Source organism: Drosophila gunungcola, unplaced genomic scaffold (genome assembly GCF_025200985.1).
Source record: "Drosophila gunungcola strain Sukarami unplaced genomic scaffold, Dgunungcola_SK_2 000084F, whole genome shotgun sequence".
In the NCBI taxonomy this organism is placed as follows: Eukaryota; Metazoa; Arthropoda; class Insecta; order Diptera; family Drosophilidae; genus Drosophila; species Drosophila gunungcola.
In genome coordinates this window covers 1-13,074 of record NW_026453246.1, presented here as the reverse complement: position 1 = coordinate 13,074, position 13,074 = coordinate 1, and the positions used below count along the sequence as shown (strand labels likewise).

Below are 13,074 nucleotides of genomic sequence, written 5' to 3'. Positions count from 1 at the left end.
TAACAAAATCCATTGGAGAACGGATAAAAAATTGTACACAGAAAGAATAAAAATATGTTAGAACTTTTATATTTTTTAATCTGATACCAACGGGAAAATTTTTGGTTTACCCCTTGAAACTGAAACTGTTTTGATAGTTTTAGAAGATATAAAATATACATTTTTTAGAGAAAACAGAAGAACTTAATATTGTAAAATAAATAAATACCATTTTAACATTTTTTATTTTGTTCGAAATTCTAATTTTTTTTGGTGTATAAAGCATTTACTGTTCAATGAACCAGCAGCGCACAAAAAGGTGCCCTGAAAAAATCTTCCATTGTGGCCAACACTCTCGAAAAAAGGGTTAAAAGTGAAAATCTGGGTACCACAAAAAAACCCAGAAACAAATAAAAAATAAATAATGCCTGGCGGCAAAAAAAAAACAAACAAAATACATTTAAGTGTGGGCGGCGGGGCGGGGCAGGTGATCAAAGGCAAAAGAAAGTAAAACTCGCCAAGTGGGTCAAAATCGCCCCGTCACACAATCACACCAATCCATTAAACAAACACACACACTCACGCAGTGATTTAAAGTTTGTGAGACAATTGTAAATCCAATTTACAATCGCACTTGTGTTCAAAAATCAAACTGCAGTCGGAAAGAGAGGGAAATATAGGATATTTTGAACTTGCCAAACCAATATATTCAGTTTCTGTTTTATAATAACAAGAAAGAATGGCGGGCCTTTTTTGCAATGAGAATATTAAATAAGTAAACAAAATCCCGGAATTTCCGATCACTGTAGTTCAAAGACATATTAGCAAAAGTACGTCAATGCTGCATAAATTGTTTCTGTAAAAGGAAATCAAAAAAACCAGTTCAACAATAAATTTAATGGGAATCAAGTCCACATTTTATTGCTGGAAGTTTTTAGTATGAGAAAAATAATTCTTTAACTGAACCCGTGACATAATCTGTCACAAGTGGGCAGCCCCGTCGGTGTTAACCGTTTATTGCACTGTTAGATTTAACACCTGCTTTGACCGTATAGTTATGTTCAGGTTTAAATTTCGTTTCTTTTTTTCATTAAGACCAGAATGGCATCACAATTGTGTGTAAAAACTTGGTCAAGTCAAAGGGCGTATTCAGCAGAACAACATGATCACTGATCACTAAAGGATCAGAATTCAGTGATCAAGTTTTTTTTACTGAACGCTCATGATGCGGAATCGCTGCCGTAAAAATTATTCATAATTTTACATTGTAAAATAATACATATACATTTACAGTATTGATAATAATTAATTATAGTTGCAAGCTGGCGGGTTAAATTTGAATTGTTTTCCGTTTGTCAACAAGCCCAGCTGACTGACAGTAAGACCGTGAGACCAAAACTTCGGTCACACTAGCTAGAATAAACTTTTTACGCTGACGAAACTAAGTACTAGGCTTTAATAAAAAAAAATGTAAATGGACAAGTGCAGGTATGAGTATATTTTTGTATTAAGAAAGACTGTATGTGGCTATTTTATTTTTTTTTTACAGCTGAAAGCAATATCTGGCCCAGTGAGGCCACAAAACTTCTATTGTCGCTGTACTTCAAAATCAAAAAAATCTTGCAAATAACGACTTTGCTTACGTTTTCCTTTTTCCGTTTATTCTTATCGATATAGATGTACGCTAGCAGATATTTTAACTTGTATCAAGAAAAGGCAGCGTACTATTTTTACGCTGCCTTTTTGCTGATCATGATGGACGAATGTTTTCATCATGATCAGTGATCATACGCGTTCAGCAGAACTAACGTAAGGGATCCATCAGTGATCAGTGATTGTGTTGTTCTGCTGAATACGCCCAAAGTGTCAATGTCGCCGTGGGTGGAAGGGAGATAGTGCAAATGCGTGGAGCATTGGAGCTTCTCACTCTCTATATATCTCTCTCTCTCTCTCTCTGCCGCCGCCTCTGCTGCTGCGCTGCCGACGTCGCTGCCGTTTCCATTTCCAATTTCCATTTACGCGACGATCGCTTTTAAGATCGGTCGTCGGTCAGCGCAAAATTTGCAGCATACTAGGGGCTCCCCTTTTTTGTTATCGTTTTCGATTGTTGTGTTTTTTTTTTTGGTGTTTTTTTTTTTAATTTTTTTTTTTTTGGCTCTCTTGCGCGGGCAAGCGGCAATATAAAATTGAAGCGCATACAAGCGCAGCATTTAGTCGAAGTTTGAAGTCGAATAAAGCGGGAACACTCTCCCACACATACACATTCGCAAATTGCACTCACTCTCTCGCTTGAAGAGCCGGCAGCAGGAAGAAGAAGAACTGAAAGAGCGTTGCAAGCATCCCCAACAACAACAAACAGTAAGTGACAAAAAGACAATAACAAAATACAAAAGTGAAAAACACAAAAATACATAACAAATTAAAGCAATTTAACAAAAGTGTAAAAAGAATGGTTATCAACTCAAAAAAAAAAGAATGCTAAGGGGGAGAAGAATTCGAAAGAAAGTGAGGAGTTGATCAAAGAAAGTGCGAAGATTACAGACGAAAGGGAGGGGAGAATGCGAGAAGAAAAGAAAGGGAGCCTGCAGATAACAAGGAGAATTGCAATTGAGATTGCAGAAGAAAGTTGAGTGACTGCACATGAAAAAGGTGAGAGAATGTAGAATAGGGTGAAGATTGTATATAGATAGGGTAAGTAAAAAAGAATTGCAGGAAAATGAGGGTGAAGATTGTAATAAAATAAGAATGGAGAATAAGAGGCGTAATTGAAAAAATGAATAAGTGTTCGAGATTTTGTTGCAGTAGAAAAATGCTGATAAAATGGAAAAGGGTTTGAAAGTTATAAGATAAAATGGAATGCAAGATATGTAGAAGAAAGTTTGAAAAAAAAGAGAATAACAAATGTTACAAACATTTCTAAAAACTTAAAAAGTGTAATCATAAAAAACGAAACTCGTTACATAAAAATAAGAGTAACTAAAGCTGTAACTCCAATGCGGAAGTGCAAAATGCAACTGTATAATTTTTCAACAGGTTTTTACCTTTTTGGTGTTTTTTGTTAATTTTTTTTTTTTAAGGAAAGTGCGCTTATACGCCTCTTAGTCAACGATTTAAATGTAAATAAGTAAAATAAACTTTGTATTTACCAATATGTAGAAAATACAATTTGACAAACACAATTTCCTACAGTAAGAATTTAGAAAATCCGTATTCAAAAAGCTTTTTAAAATTAGAAAATAAAAAAAAACTTTTGTGTTTTCCTTAAATATGAAAAAAGTTTGTGTAAACAAATAAACAGACACAACAAAATTAAGATTGAAGAAGTGAGTTCCTTTGTCGGATTAACTTAAACTTAAATGTGGGTCTGACATTGGTTCAAAGTTGAAGTAGATTTAGGAGCAAAATGTTACTTGCACGGCTTCAGATACAGATCTTACAATGTATTCTTAAATTGTTTACATTTCGAAATGACATGCAGGTATAAATTACTGAATTAATGGAAGGAGAACGGGGGGCACGAAGGTCGAGGTGAACAGCAGCGAATTGAAACCGAAACAAAGCGAAACCCAATCCGAAACTGTTCGTACTCCACATTCGACTCCCGAGATCTGACATCTGAGATCCGAGATTCGAGATTCGAGGCCCGTCAGATCCGAGCCGAGAACCAGTTCTGGGAGTTCGGAGACTACGAGACTCGGTGAAACGGAGACGACCCTCTCCACCGTTCAAGTGCCACTTTCTGCCTGGCAATAAAAAGAAAATAAACACGAAAATACAAATACGCATCCATAAAAAAAGAACCAAAATGAAAACAAAACCTAAAAGAAAAAAAAAAGAAAAAAAAAAACGGGCCAGGGAAATTAGCACAGAAGCGTTAAAAACGACGTTTCGAAATCCGTAAGAAGAGCAGGAAAAGTTTCTTTGCCCATAATCTAGATCTTAGGGACCAGTCACTAAGACGCAGTTTGAGTAAATCCCATCTATCATTGTGCATACAAAGCAGCGGGGACATTAACACGAAACTCTGGTTGAGTCAACAAAACAAAATAAGCCCCACGCCCCCGGAACTCTGAGAATTCAGGGAGAACTCACGGATCGAACGATCCAAACGATCGATTGATCGATCGCCGCTAGAATCCATAAAACAATGCAAATTCGTTTAGTGGCTGTATACTGATAATAATGGTTGTTGCCTGTCTAGAATGCAAGTTTCGATACACCCACAAAACAAGATATTTATTAAAACCTCTCAAAAATTGTATATTGTATATTGTATCTAGATCTTCAATATTTTGAAATTGAAAAGCCATTTCTATTATTGTGAAGATGAATGAAGAATGTTATTACAACAGAAAGAGAAGAAATTCTTTTATCTATTCCTTTCTCTTTGTTATCTTGATAAAAGCTTAAAAACCCTTTATGAGGCAAGAAAATTCCCCATCACATATGTGTTTCTCTATTCAAAATTGTTTCCAATACCATTAACGCTATCTACTGTTTTTAATTACTTATTGGCAATGGCAACACACACAAAAAGGCAGGGTTACGGGGAGTAACTCATCTATCTAAATAACCCTAACTACTAACAATGAAACGGAAACATTTTGGTATATTTTTTTTTGTGCCGGCAATTAGACGAAATTTTTCTGTAACAATTATTTTCACTGATACCAGTTGGAGTTTGCTTTTAGTTTCGTTTTGCATTCAGTTCTCGCTACCTGAACGACTGGGTTGGATGTACGATTGGTTCCATTTTAATTGCTGTAAAACGTATATCACAACTATCAACAAGGTTAGATTTAAAACTCATTTATAATAGTTTACTAAAGGAATTTAATAACTATTTTTTTATTAATTCACTTAGCAGTGTTTAACATATGCAAATGAGCTCTAGAAATGTCTCAAATAGATGTGATATTTTCACTGTTACTAAGTTAGCCAAGGTTTGTTTATTTTCCAGCTCAAGTGAGTCTGAAAAGGCAAGTACTTTGGCCATAAATAGCGTGATTTTATTGCAAACTAAACAAGCGTGTACTATTTTAACCTTTAGAGTTTAACAATCGGCTGCCAATGGTCATTACTGTTTGTTAGTAGTAACTAGAGGCTCAATAGACTCAACCAATAACAATATAAAAATCGTGATCGTCAATGTGTTCATAATAAGCAAAATTTATGGTAAAAGACTACGGGTTTTTGCAAGGTCAGTTTTTAATTCAACACTGATCAGAAGTAAATAAATGGAATTGTTTTGTTTGGTAAGCATCTCATTTGCTGATAACTGATTACGGAATTCATTTTTCAGGTCAACCTGCTGATAGACACAACGAAATGATTACGCAAAAAACTCATCTGCTGATGCTGCTCCTCATGGGACTGATAGCGGCCTGTCTAGCCAACGAGTTGCCCTCCAACCTCACCCAACTGGATGTCAATGAGATTCCCCAGCGATACGATGAGGCGCAACTCTGGAGGATCTACAACATCTCGGAGGCGATGCAGCACCGCGTGCCCGTGGGACAAATGCTGGAACAGAAGTTCGGGGGCAACATATGGAAGGAGAACTCCAAGTTTCTGGACATCTCCATTGCCAGGGATCAATTGAAGGCGGCACGTAGCTTTCTGTCCGCCCACCGTCTGGATCCCCAGATTTTGTCCCACAATGTCCAAGCCATGATCGACGAGGAGCTGATTGGAGGCATTGAGGCCACTTCGATGGCGCACGGAAGTCGAACGAGTAAGTGAAGGGTCAGGTCATTTAATGGAAATTTTAAATATTTATCAATACTTCACAACCCGCAGAAAAGTCCGCGAGGAGCAGCATGCACTGGAAGGACTATCATGACCTGGACACCATATATAGCTTTATGCGGGAGATCCGCAGCAAGTTTCCCAACATTGTGCGATTGTATACTATTGGCAAGACGGAGCAGGGTCGCGACCTAAAAGTGCTCAGGTGGGTGTTTCATTTTAGTTTGAGAAAAAAAAACGTTTTTTGCACTATTGAAACTAATTAGCTAAGGAAAATGCTAACGGAAAATACGTCTTTAAGCTGTGACAATCAGGTTCTTTAGGAATGTAAGCGAATATAAAGTAACATGAAAACCTTTTTTTTTAAATTCAATTTTTAAGTTATGAGACAAGAAATGCTTGCAATTTCTAGCTTATTCAAATTTTGCACTTTAGAAGTAATATTTATCAACAAAAATATATCTTTATATTTATATTAAACACCTTACATTACAATTAAATATTTTAAATAACTTTAAAAAAAAAACTGCCCAAAAGTATTCTAATATATAATGTATTTTAAAGCGAATTTAAAAACATAAGGTCTACTTTTAGGCATTAGGAATTTGTGAAAACGAAACGAAAACCGCCTAAGATGTCTTTAAAAAAATTAACCAAAAGATTGGATTTATTCCACCAACTAATATATTTTATATAACCCCCCAGAATCTCGGAAAATCCCCGCGAGAACAAGAAGGTGTGGATCGACGGCGGCATCCATGCCCGCGAATGGATCAGTCCCGCAACGGTCACCTTCATCCTGTACCAACTGATGTCCAACTGGGAGAACCAGCCGGCGCACATCCGTGGCCTGACCTGGTACATAATGCCGGTGATGAACCCGGATGGCTACGAGTACAGCCGGACGACCAATCGCCTGTGGCGCAAGAATCGCTCGAAATCGCGACGTGCCCAGTGCAACGGTGTGGATCTGAACCGAAACTTTGACATCGGCTGGAATGGCTACGGGTCATCGACGAATCCCTGCAGCGACACCTACCGCGGATCTTCGCCAGCTTCGGAGCTGGAAACGCGAGCGGTGGCCGAGTTTTGGAGAAGCGAAAGTACAATCTGGAAGCGTATCTGACGTTCCACAGCTACGGTCAGATGATCGTCTATCCGTGGGCCTACAAGGCCGTCAAGGTCAAGGATGCGGGTGTCCTGCAGCGGGTGGCCAGCCTGGCAGCGGAGCGGATTGTCCAGAAGACGGGCACGGCGTACAGAGCGGCCGTTACCCACGAGGTACTGGGAATCGCAGGCGGTGGCTCCGACGACTGGAGTCGTGCCGCTTTAAACGTCAAATATGTGTACACCATTGAGCTAAGGGATCGTGGCGCATACGGCTTCGTCCTACCGCCGCGTTTCATCAAGGACACAGCTCTCGAGGGCTGGACAGTGACGGAAACGGTGGCCCAGGCGATTGGCCCCAGTTCATCTACTTGAACACGGCTCAATCTGCTCCAAATCTTGGTATAATTTGTAATACGTTTTTTTTACAACCCACCTTGTGTGTTTGAACTGCATGTGTGCCTGAAGGATTATTTATGTTGGTTTGTTTGCGTGTTTGGGTCCGTGAGAGAGTGTGTTTATTTTTGGGTGGGCTGCTGTATTCTTTGAATTCGTACGGCGGACAATAAACGAAAGCTATGCTATTTATTACTATAGTTCGATTGGGGATTTTTTTTTGGCGGTTTTAGAGGTTCTCATAATGGAAACCTCAATAAATATACGTTCTATCAATCAATTAAACAAACAATACAGATTAATTACCCTTTCTCTATTGCAAAATACAAAACAGGTTGACAAATATGGTGCATTAGTTTATTTAATTTTTAGTTGGTATTTTTTGGATAAGATCGAAGATAAGTACTAAATGTGAAACATAAATCCATTATCCAAATCATATATGATTTGCAGATCTCCCCCCAAAAATATCAATCAAATTGGAATATGAATGGATTTAAACCATTTCCAAACCAATAAGATTTAATAAGAACAAAAGCTGGTGAGATGAGCCCTGAAATACGTATTTAAAACCTTTGAACTCACCGTGTCCTCGTCGTCATCCGTGTTATCCTGGAGCTGGATCTGCAGCTGCGCCATGGCCGCCGTGTGGTTCTCCATGTCCATGTCCTTGGGCGTGGACTCCTCGGAAATGACCGATGCCGAGGGCAGGTTGTCCACGAAGGCGGCAAAGCCACAGCCATTGTTGCTGTCCAGTGGCGTCTGCACGGATGTGGGCGATGCCGAGGATTTGGAACCGGATCTTGGCCGGATTTTCCCATTGATTCCGGCAGATTTTGGCGGCAAGGGAGCGGGCAAATGCTCGATGCGATGGGTATAGCGTGTGTTGAGTCGGATGCTGCTGTGCGGCGAGGACTGCGGGGATGAGGAGGACCCATCGCCGGGGGCAATGGCATCGTCGCATCCAAGCGGTTTCTGGGGGGTATGCATTTCCGGGACCATGCCGCCCAGACGTAACTGCTGTTGGATCAGGCGCTCCGCCTCCTGCAACAGCTCGTCCACGGACCTCATGTCCGTGTTGTCCGATAGGCGACTCACCTCCTGGAAAATTGATTCCGGATCCGGATCCGTCAGTAGGCCACCGCAGTCCTGCTCCTTGGCCAGGAACTCGATGATCGAGCTGCTGTTCGTGTAGTCCAGCCCGTCCGCCGCCTCTGCCACGCCTTGTTTGTGGGGGCTGAGCACCTGCGACATAGCGTCGTTATCCGTAACGAAATTTGGCGAGGAGCTGTACACTTTTCCACCTTCTGTTTATCTTATATTGCCTGGTATATCCTGGCGAGTACGTTTGCCAATAACAAACCAATAAAAAGGGAACCGAAAAATGTCGGAATACTGGGTCTTTTGGTGGCTTTTCCGGAGTCCCAGAGCACGGATCTCGGGGATGCGATACGGGTCCTCACGGGTGCGGACACGAGGCTCAGCGGACGCGGCGCATCGTCAATTTGGCCGTGGCAACAACATTTACCACTTTTTAATTGTAGACAGCAGGTAGTAGAGATGGGAGGGCAACGATAGCCACGACGGCTTGCCAGGAAAACAATCGAATGTATCGATAGTTCTGAGGGCTTAATAACTTTGGTCCGAATTTTGTAATGCACTATATTGGACATTTCCGACTATTAAAAGAATATATAGTTGATAAGCACTACCAGACAAATTGATATCAACATCTCAGTCTGTTCCTTTATCCATCTTTTAATATAAACTTTTCAAAATGGTATGTTTTAGTTATTTCACAAAACACTTTACCTGGAAAATTATACATTGAATTCTTTTATATAGAAAAATTAATTGTTTTTCAATTTACAATAAATTTGACCAAACTCTAAAAGGGTTTTTTCAGGTTTTTGATTAAACGATTTCAGGAATTAAATATTACTTTAAAACATATTGCAATTGAATACAAATAATTTACTTCCATTTCGATTTAATCGATACGTTTTTAAGCCAAGCCATCGATTGAATTCGTTAGAGACGGCACAATCGCCGCTCACGACACTTTTTAGTATTTTCCATTCAGAGCCGCCTGGTCACACTACTTGGCATTTACACATAAATAACTATAAATTTCGGGTTGTTGTTCTTTTTTTTCGTCCGGTTACATAGCACGCTGAATAAATACCCGAAAGGTAAATACGATCAGCTGAACAGCAGGTGATAAAGCGGGATATATTCAATAGAGCGGTCGGCAGTCGTATTAAATCGCGGGGCCAGCAAAAATCTGGGCCACCTGAAAACGATCGAAAAGCGATAACAAGATAAAAAAATGTACTGCCGTGTACAGTGAAAACCAGAAAAATAGAAAATGCTAGTTAAACAGTGAGAAAACATGACGCATTGTTTGCATTTGTATAGATATCCGTGAATGTGTGTGCGCGGGCTGCTCGGTGCAAGTGTGTGTGTGTGTGTGGGTAGTGAAATACGCGTTAATTAACCAATTTTACAGGAGAGAAAAAATAGGTTTTTTTTTCGGCAATGCGTAATGTGCCAGAAATAAACAAAAACAAAAAAAATGAAGCATTAATTTCGTCAGAACCGCGCACGCACACAATTGCCCTGTAGCGCCTATCGATATTTAGCGATTACCGATGTCGAACATATGCAATGTTTTCCCGTTTTCCCCGTAAAAATAAATTGTGTAACAGTTCTTTTTTTCCCCGGAAAAACATGGAAATATGCAGCGAGTGTGGGTTTAATAAGCCACCCCACCCATTGCCCCGTCCCCTGATTTTCTTTATATTTTTTCTGCTTTTCTGTAAGTCTATTTGCATGCAATTTGAATCGAGTCGAGAGATCGCAGCGCTTCGAGTTTATTTTGGATCTGCATATCAATATATAAGGCCGGATAGCTAAAAAAAAAACGAAGCTTTACACGCTTAAATAAATATCGTATAAGGAAATGTATTATCAAAAAAACAAAAACATGTTTTGGGTTTTAAAAATATTGTATTAAATTCACTTTTAAAACTTTTTATTTATGTACCATCCAAAATGTACCCAAAAATACTAAATTTTCAATAATTATAAATCTTTGGATATTAAATATAAGGAAATATAATAAACCACATAAAACAGACCATAATACATATTTTTAAGCATAATGTTATTGCTAGGATTATAACTTAATATTTTTCGGTGCCTATTTTCCTTCTCTTTTCTAATGGTTTTAGATTGTTTTTCGTATCTACAGCATAATTTTCTTTTTTTTAACCAAGAGTTTAGTAGCCAAACGGTTTGTTTGTGGCAAATGGTTATTTAAAATGAAATGCGGGCTAAAAACCCGGAAACCCTGACATCATAAGGTTTTCTCTTAAAAACAAATAAGAATAAATGGGAAGCAGTGGAAAAAAAGCGGGATTCCCCAAACACTTCACCCGCAAACGAAATTGTTAGCAATTAAATAGTCAATTGCCCCACACCTAGCTTAAATGAACTTCACTTTTAAAAAAAGATTACAATTAAATACAATTTATTGCTTCCGAGCAGCTACCTTTTGAGAACCTCAATTGAACCACAAAAGCATTAAACAAATAAGTTGCCAATAAATTGTTAACCACAATTGGGTGTGTATTGACCATTAATATGTGGAAAGGGTATGACCATTAATTGCTTTAAGGTCATGTTTATTTTTCATAGTTTGTTAAAATTGCACAAATATTTTATTTCTATTTCATGTTTGAATCAGTAAGAGACTATAAATTTACCAGGCCTTAAATTTCTGTTAAATTTAATAACAATAAGTTTAAGTTTTGATTAATTACAAATAAATTGTAAGCAGTTAGCTTAATGTTTAATATTGCAAGCATTTAAAAAATGTTCGTTGGAAAACTGATTTATTATGAACAGATTTTGCATATGTTGATTATAATTGCCTTTTTAAGCAACTTTAAATCAGTTTAAAATCTATTTAATATTAACAAATAAAATTAAATTATATTTTTGCAGTTTTTTAGTAAAACAAATGAAACATATGCAAAGTAATCTGTGTTATTTAAATGATAAACAGAAATTGATAATATAACTGATCATTTCTGTTTTTGCAGTTAGAGATCAGCCGATTCCAGAATGCTTTCGCTGCAGAACCAACGGCAACCGAAGACCACCGCCCTGGTGGACGACTACGAGATCTCGGACACGGTTCTGGGACTGGGGATCAACGGGAAGGTGGTGCAGTGCACCCACCGCCGCACCAAACAGAACTATGCACTCAAGGTGCTGCTGGATAATGAGAAGGCCCGTCGCGAGGTGGATCTGCATTGGCGGGTCAGCGGATGCCGGCACATTGTGAACATCATCGATGTGTACGAGAACACGTACAGCGGCCGCAAGTGCCTGCTGGTGGTCATGGAGTGCATGGAGGGCGGTGAGCTCTTCCAGCGCATCCAGGACAAGGCGGATGGCGCCTTCACGGAGCGCGAGGCGGCCCAAATAATGCACGAGATCTGCGCGGCGATAGACTATCTGCACAGTCGCGATATCGCGCATCGCGACCTCAAGCCGGAGAACTTGCTGTACACCACCTCGCAGCCGAATGCGATCCTCAAGCTGACGGACTTTGGCTTTGCCAAGGAGACATTTACCAATGACACGCTGCAGACGCCCTGCTACACTCCCTATTACGTGGGTGAGTGCCTCTCGCCTGTTTCTAGTCTTAAAATCATGTCAATCACCGCATTAGTCACGAGGAACAGCTTTAAAATTGTTAAAACACCGCTGTTTACTGTGCAGTGGCATTTTCCTGGCCGGAAATTGCATGACACTAATTTGATTTATATTCATGTGCCACAAAACTGATTGTAAAATGGAGAATAGGTACAATGCAATGTCACACATCTAACTGGTGTTTCTAAATCACCAGAGATTCTTTCTGTGGCAACCTCGTTGCATAATTTATTGGGTGAACTTTCCTTATAGTTTCTCTAATTTTATTCAGCCTTGTTCTCAATTCCACTTGCGAAAGTGTTGTTTGAAAGTTGCACCGTGCGACCCACTTAATTTGCAAGAAATCTTAACGAGATTGCTGATAAGCTTATGAAATAGTTTATCTATTCATTTACACATAAGTGTAGATAGTTTATTGTTTATTATTTATACTTACCTTATATACATTAGTTATTTTGTAAACTACTTCCTGACTTTTTTTTATGTTTTTAGCTTACTCTTTAATTGTTCTATCTAAGTATTCATATTTTAATCGTAAACATATTTTACAGCTCCCGAGGTTTTGGGTCCGGAGAAGTACGACAAGAGCTGCGACATCTGGTCGCTGGGCGTGGTGATGTACATCATTATGTGCGGATTCCCGCCGTTCTACAGCAACAACGGCATGGCCATTTCGCCGGGCATGAAAAAGCGCATCCGCACCGGCCAGTACGACTTTCCCGATCCGGAGTGGACGAACGTGAGCCCGGCGGCCAAGGATCTGATCAAGGGCATGCTGAACGTGGATCCCAGCAAGCGTTTGCGCATCCAGGACGTCATCCGCAACAAGTGGATCGCCCAATTCAATGCCGTTCCACAGACGCCACTTTGCACGGGTCGCATGCTCAAGGAGAGCGAGGAAACTTGGCCGGAAGTGCAGGAGGAGATGACGCGCTCACTGGCCACCATGCGCGTGGACTATGATCAGGTGGGGATTTTGGCTTAATATATAGAGATTTTATTTCAGGATTTAAACAATAGTTAATTTTCAATCAGGGTCAATCGTTAAAAAAGTTTTAAGTCTTCAGAGTAGTCTAAAAGTGTAGTCTTACCTGAAAGCTTACTTAAAGATTAAACAAT

General features: G+C 39.4%; 3 protein-coding genes across 4 annotated transcripts in view; 2 read left to right on the top strand and 1 right to left on the bottom strand.

Annotated features, from left to right (window-relative positions):
* Positions 1-8,818, bottom strand: part of LOC128264906 (uncharacterized) — a 31,756-nt gene extending 22,938 nt beyond the window's left edge. Inside the window, exon 1 of the mRNA XM_053000619.1 lies at positions 7,816-8,818. Coding sequence (XP_052856579.1) covers positions 7,816-8,484 — 669 coding nt within the window. The 5' untranslated portion in view covers positions 8,485-8,818. The remainder of the gene's footprint in view (positions 1-7,815) is intronic.
* LOC128264896 (carboxypeptidase B) lies at positions 1,985-7,430 on the top strand. The gene is given in 5 exon segments (XM_053000608.1): positions 1,985-2,337; positions 5,282-5,713; positions 5,779-5,932; positions 6,433-6,815; positions 6,818-7,430. Coding segments are annotated over 4 exon segments (1,335 nt in total). The 5' UTR covers positions 1,985-2,337; positions 5,282-5,307; the 3' UTR covers positions 7,210-7,430.
* Positions 8,819-9,286: 468 nt separating the features above from the next.
* On the top strand, positions 9,287-12,967 carry LOC128264918 (MAP kinase-activated protein kinase 2). Of its 2 annotated transcripts, none has more exons than XM_053000636.1 (3): positions 9,287-9,422; positions 11,337-11,917; positions 12,507-12,967. In XM_053000636.1, exons 2-3 carry the CDS (start codon positions 11,359-11,361, stop codon positions 12,938-12,940), a joined length of 993 nt encoding a protein of 330 aa, XP_052856596.1. In that variant the 5' UTR covers positions 9,287-9,422; positions 11,337-11,358; the 3' UTR covers positions 12,941-12,967. The 2 variants fall into 2 exon arrangements, with proteins under 2 accessions (XP_052856596.1, XP_052856597.1); XM_053000637.1 differs by lacking the exon at positions 9,287-9,422 and adding an exon at positions 9,590-9,612.
* Positions 12,968-13,074: the final 107 nt, after the last annotated feature.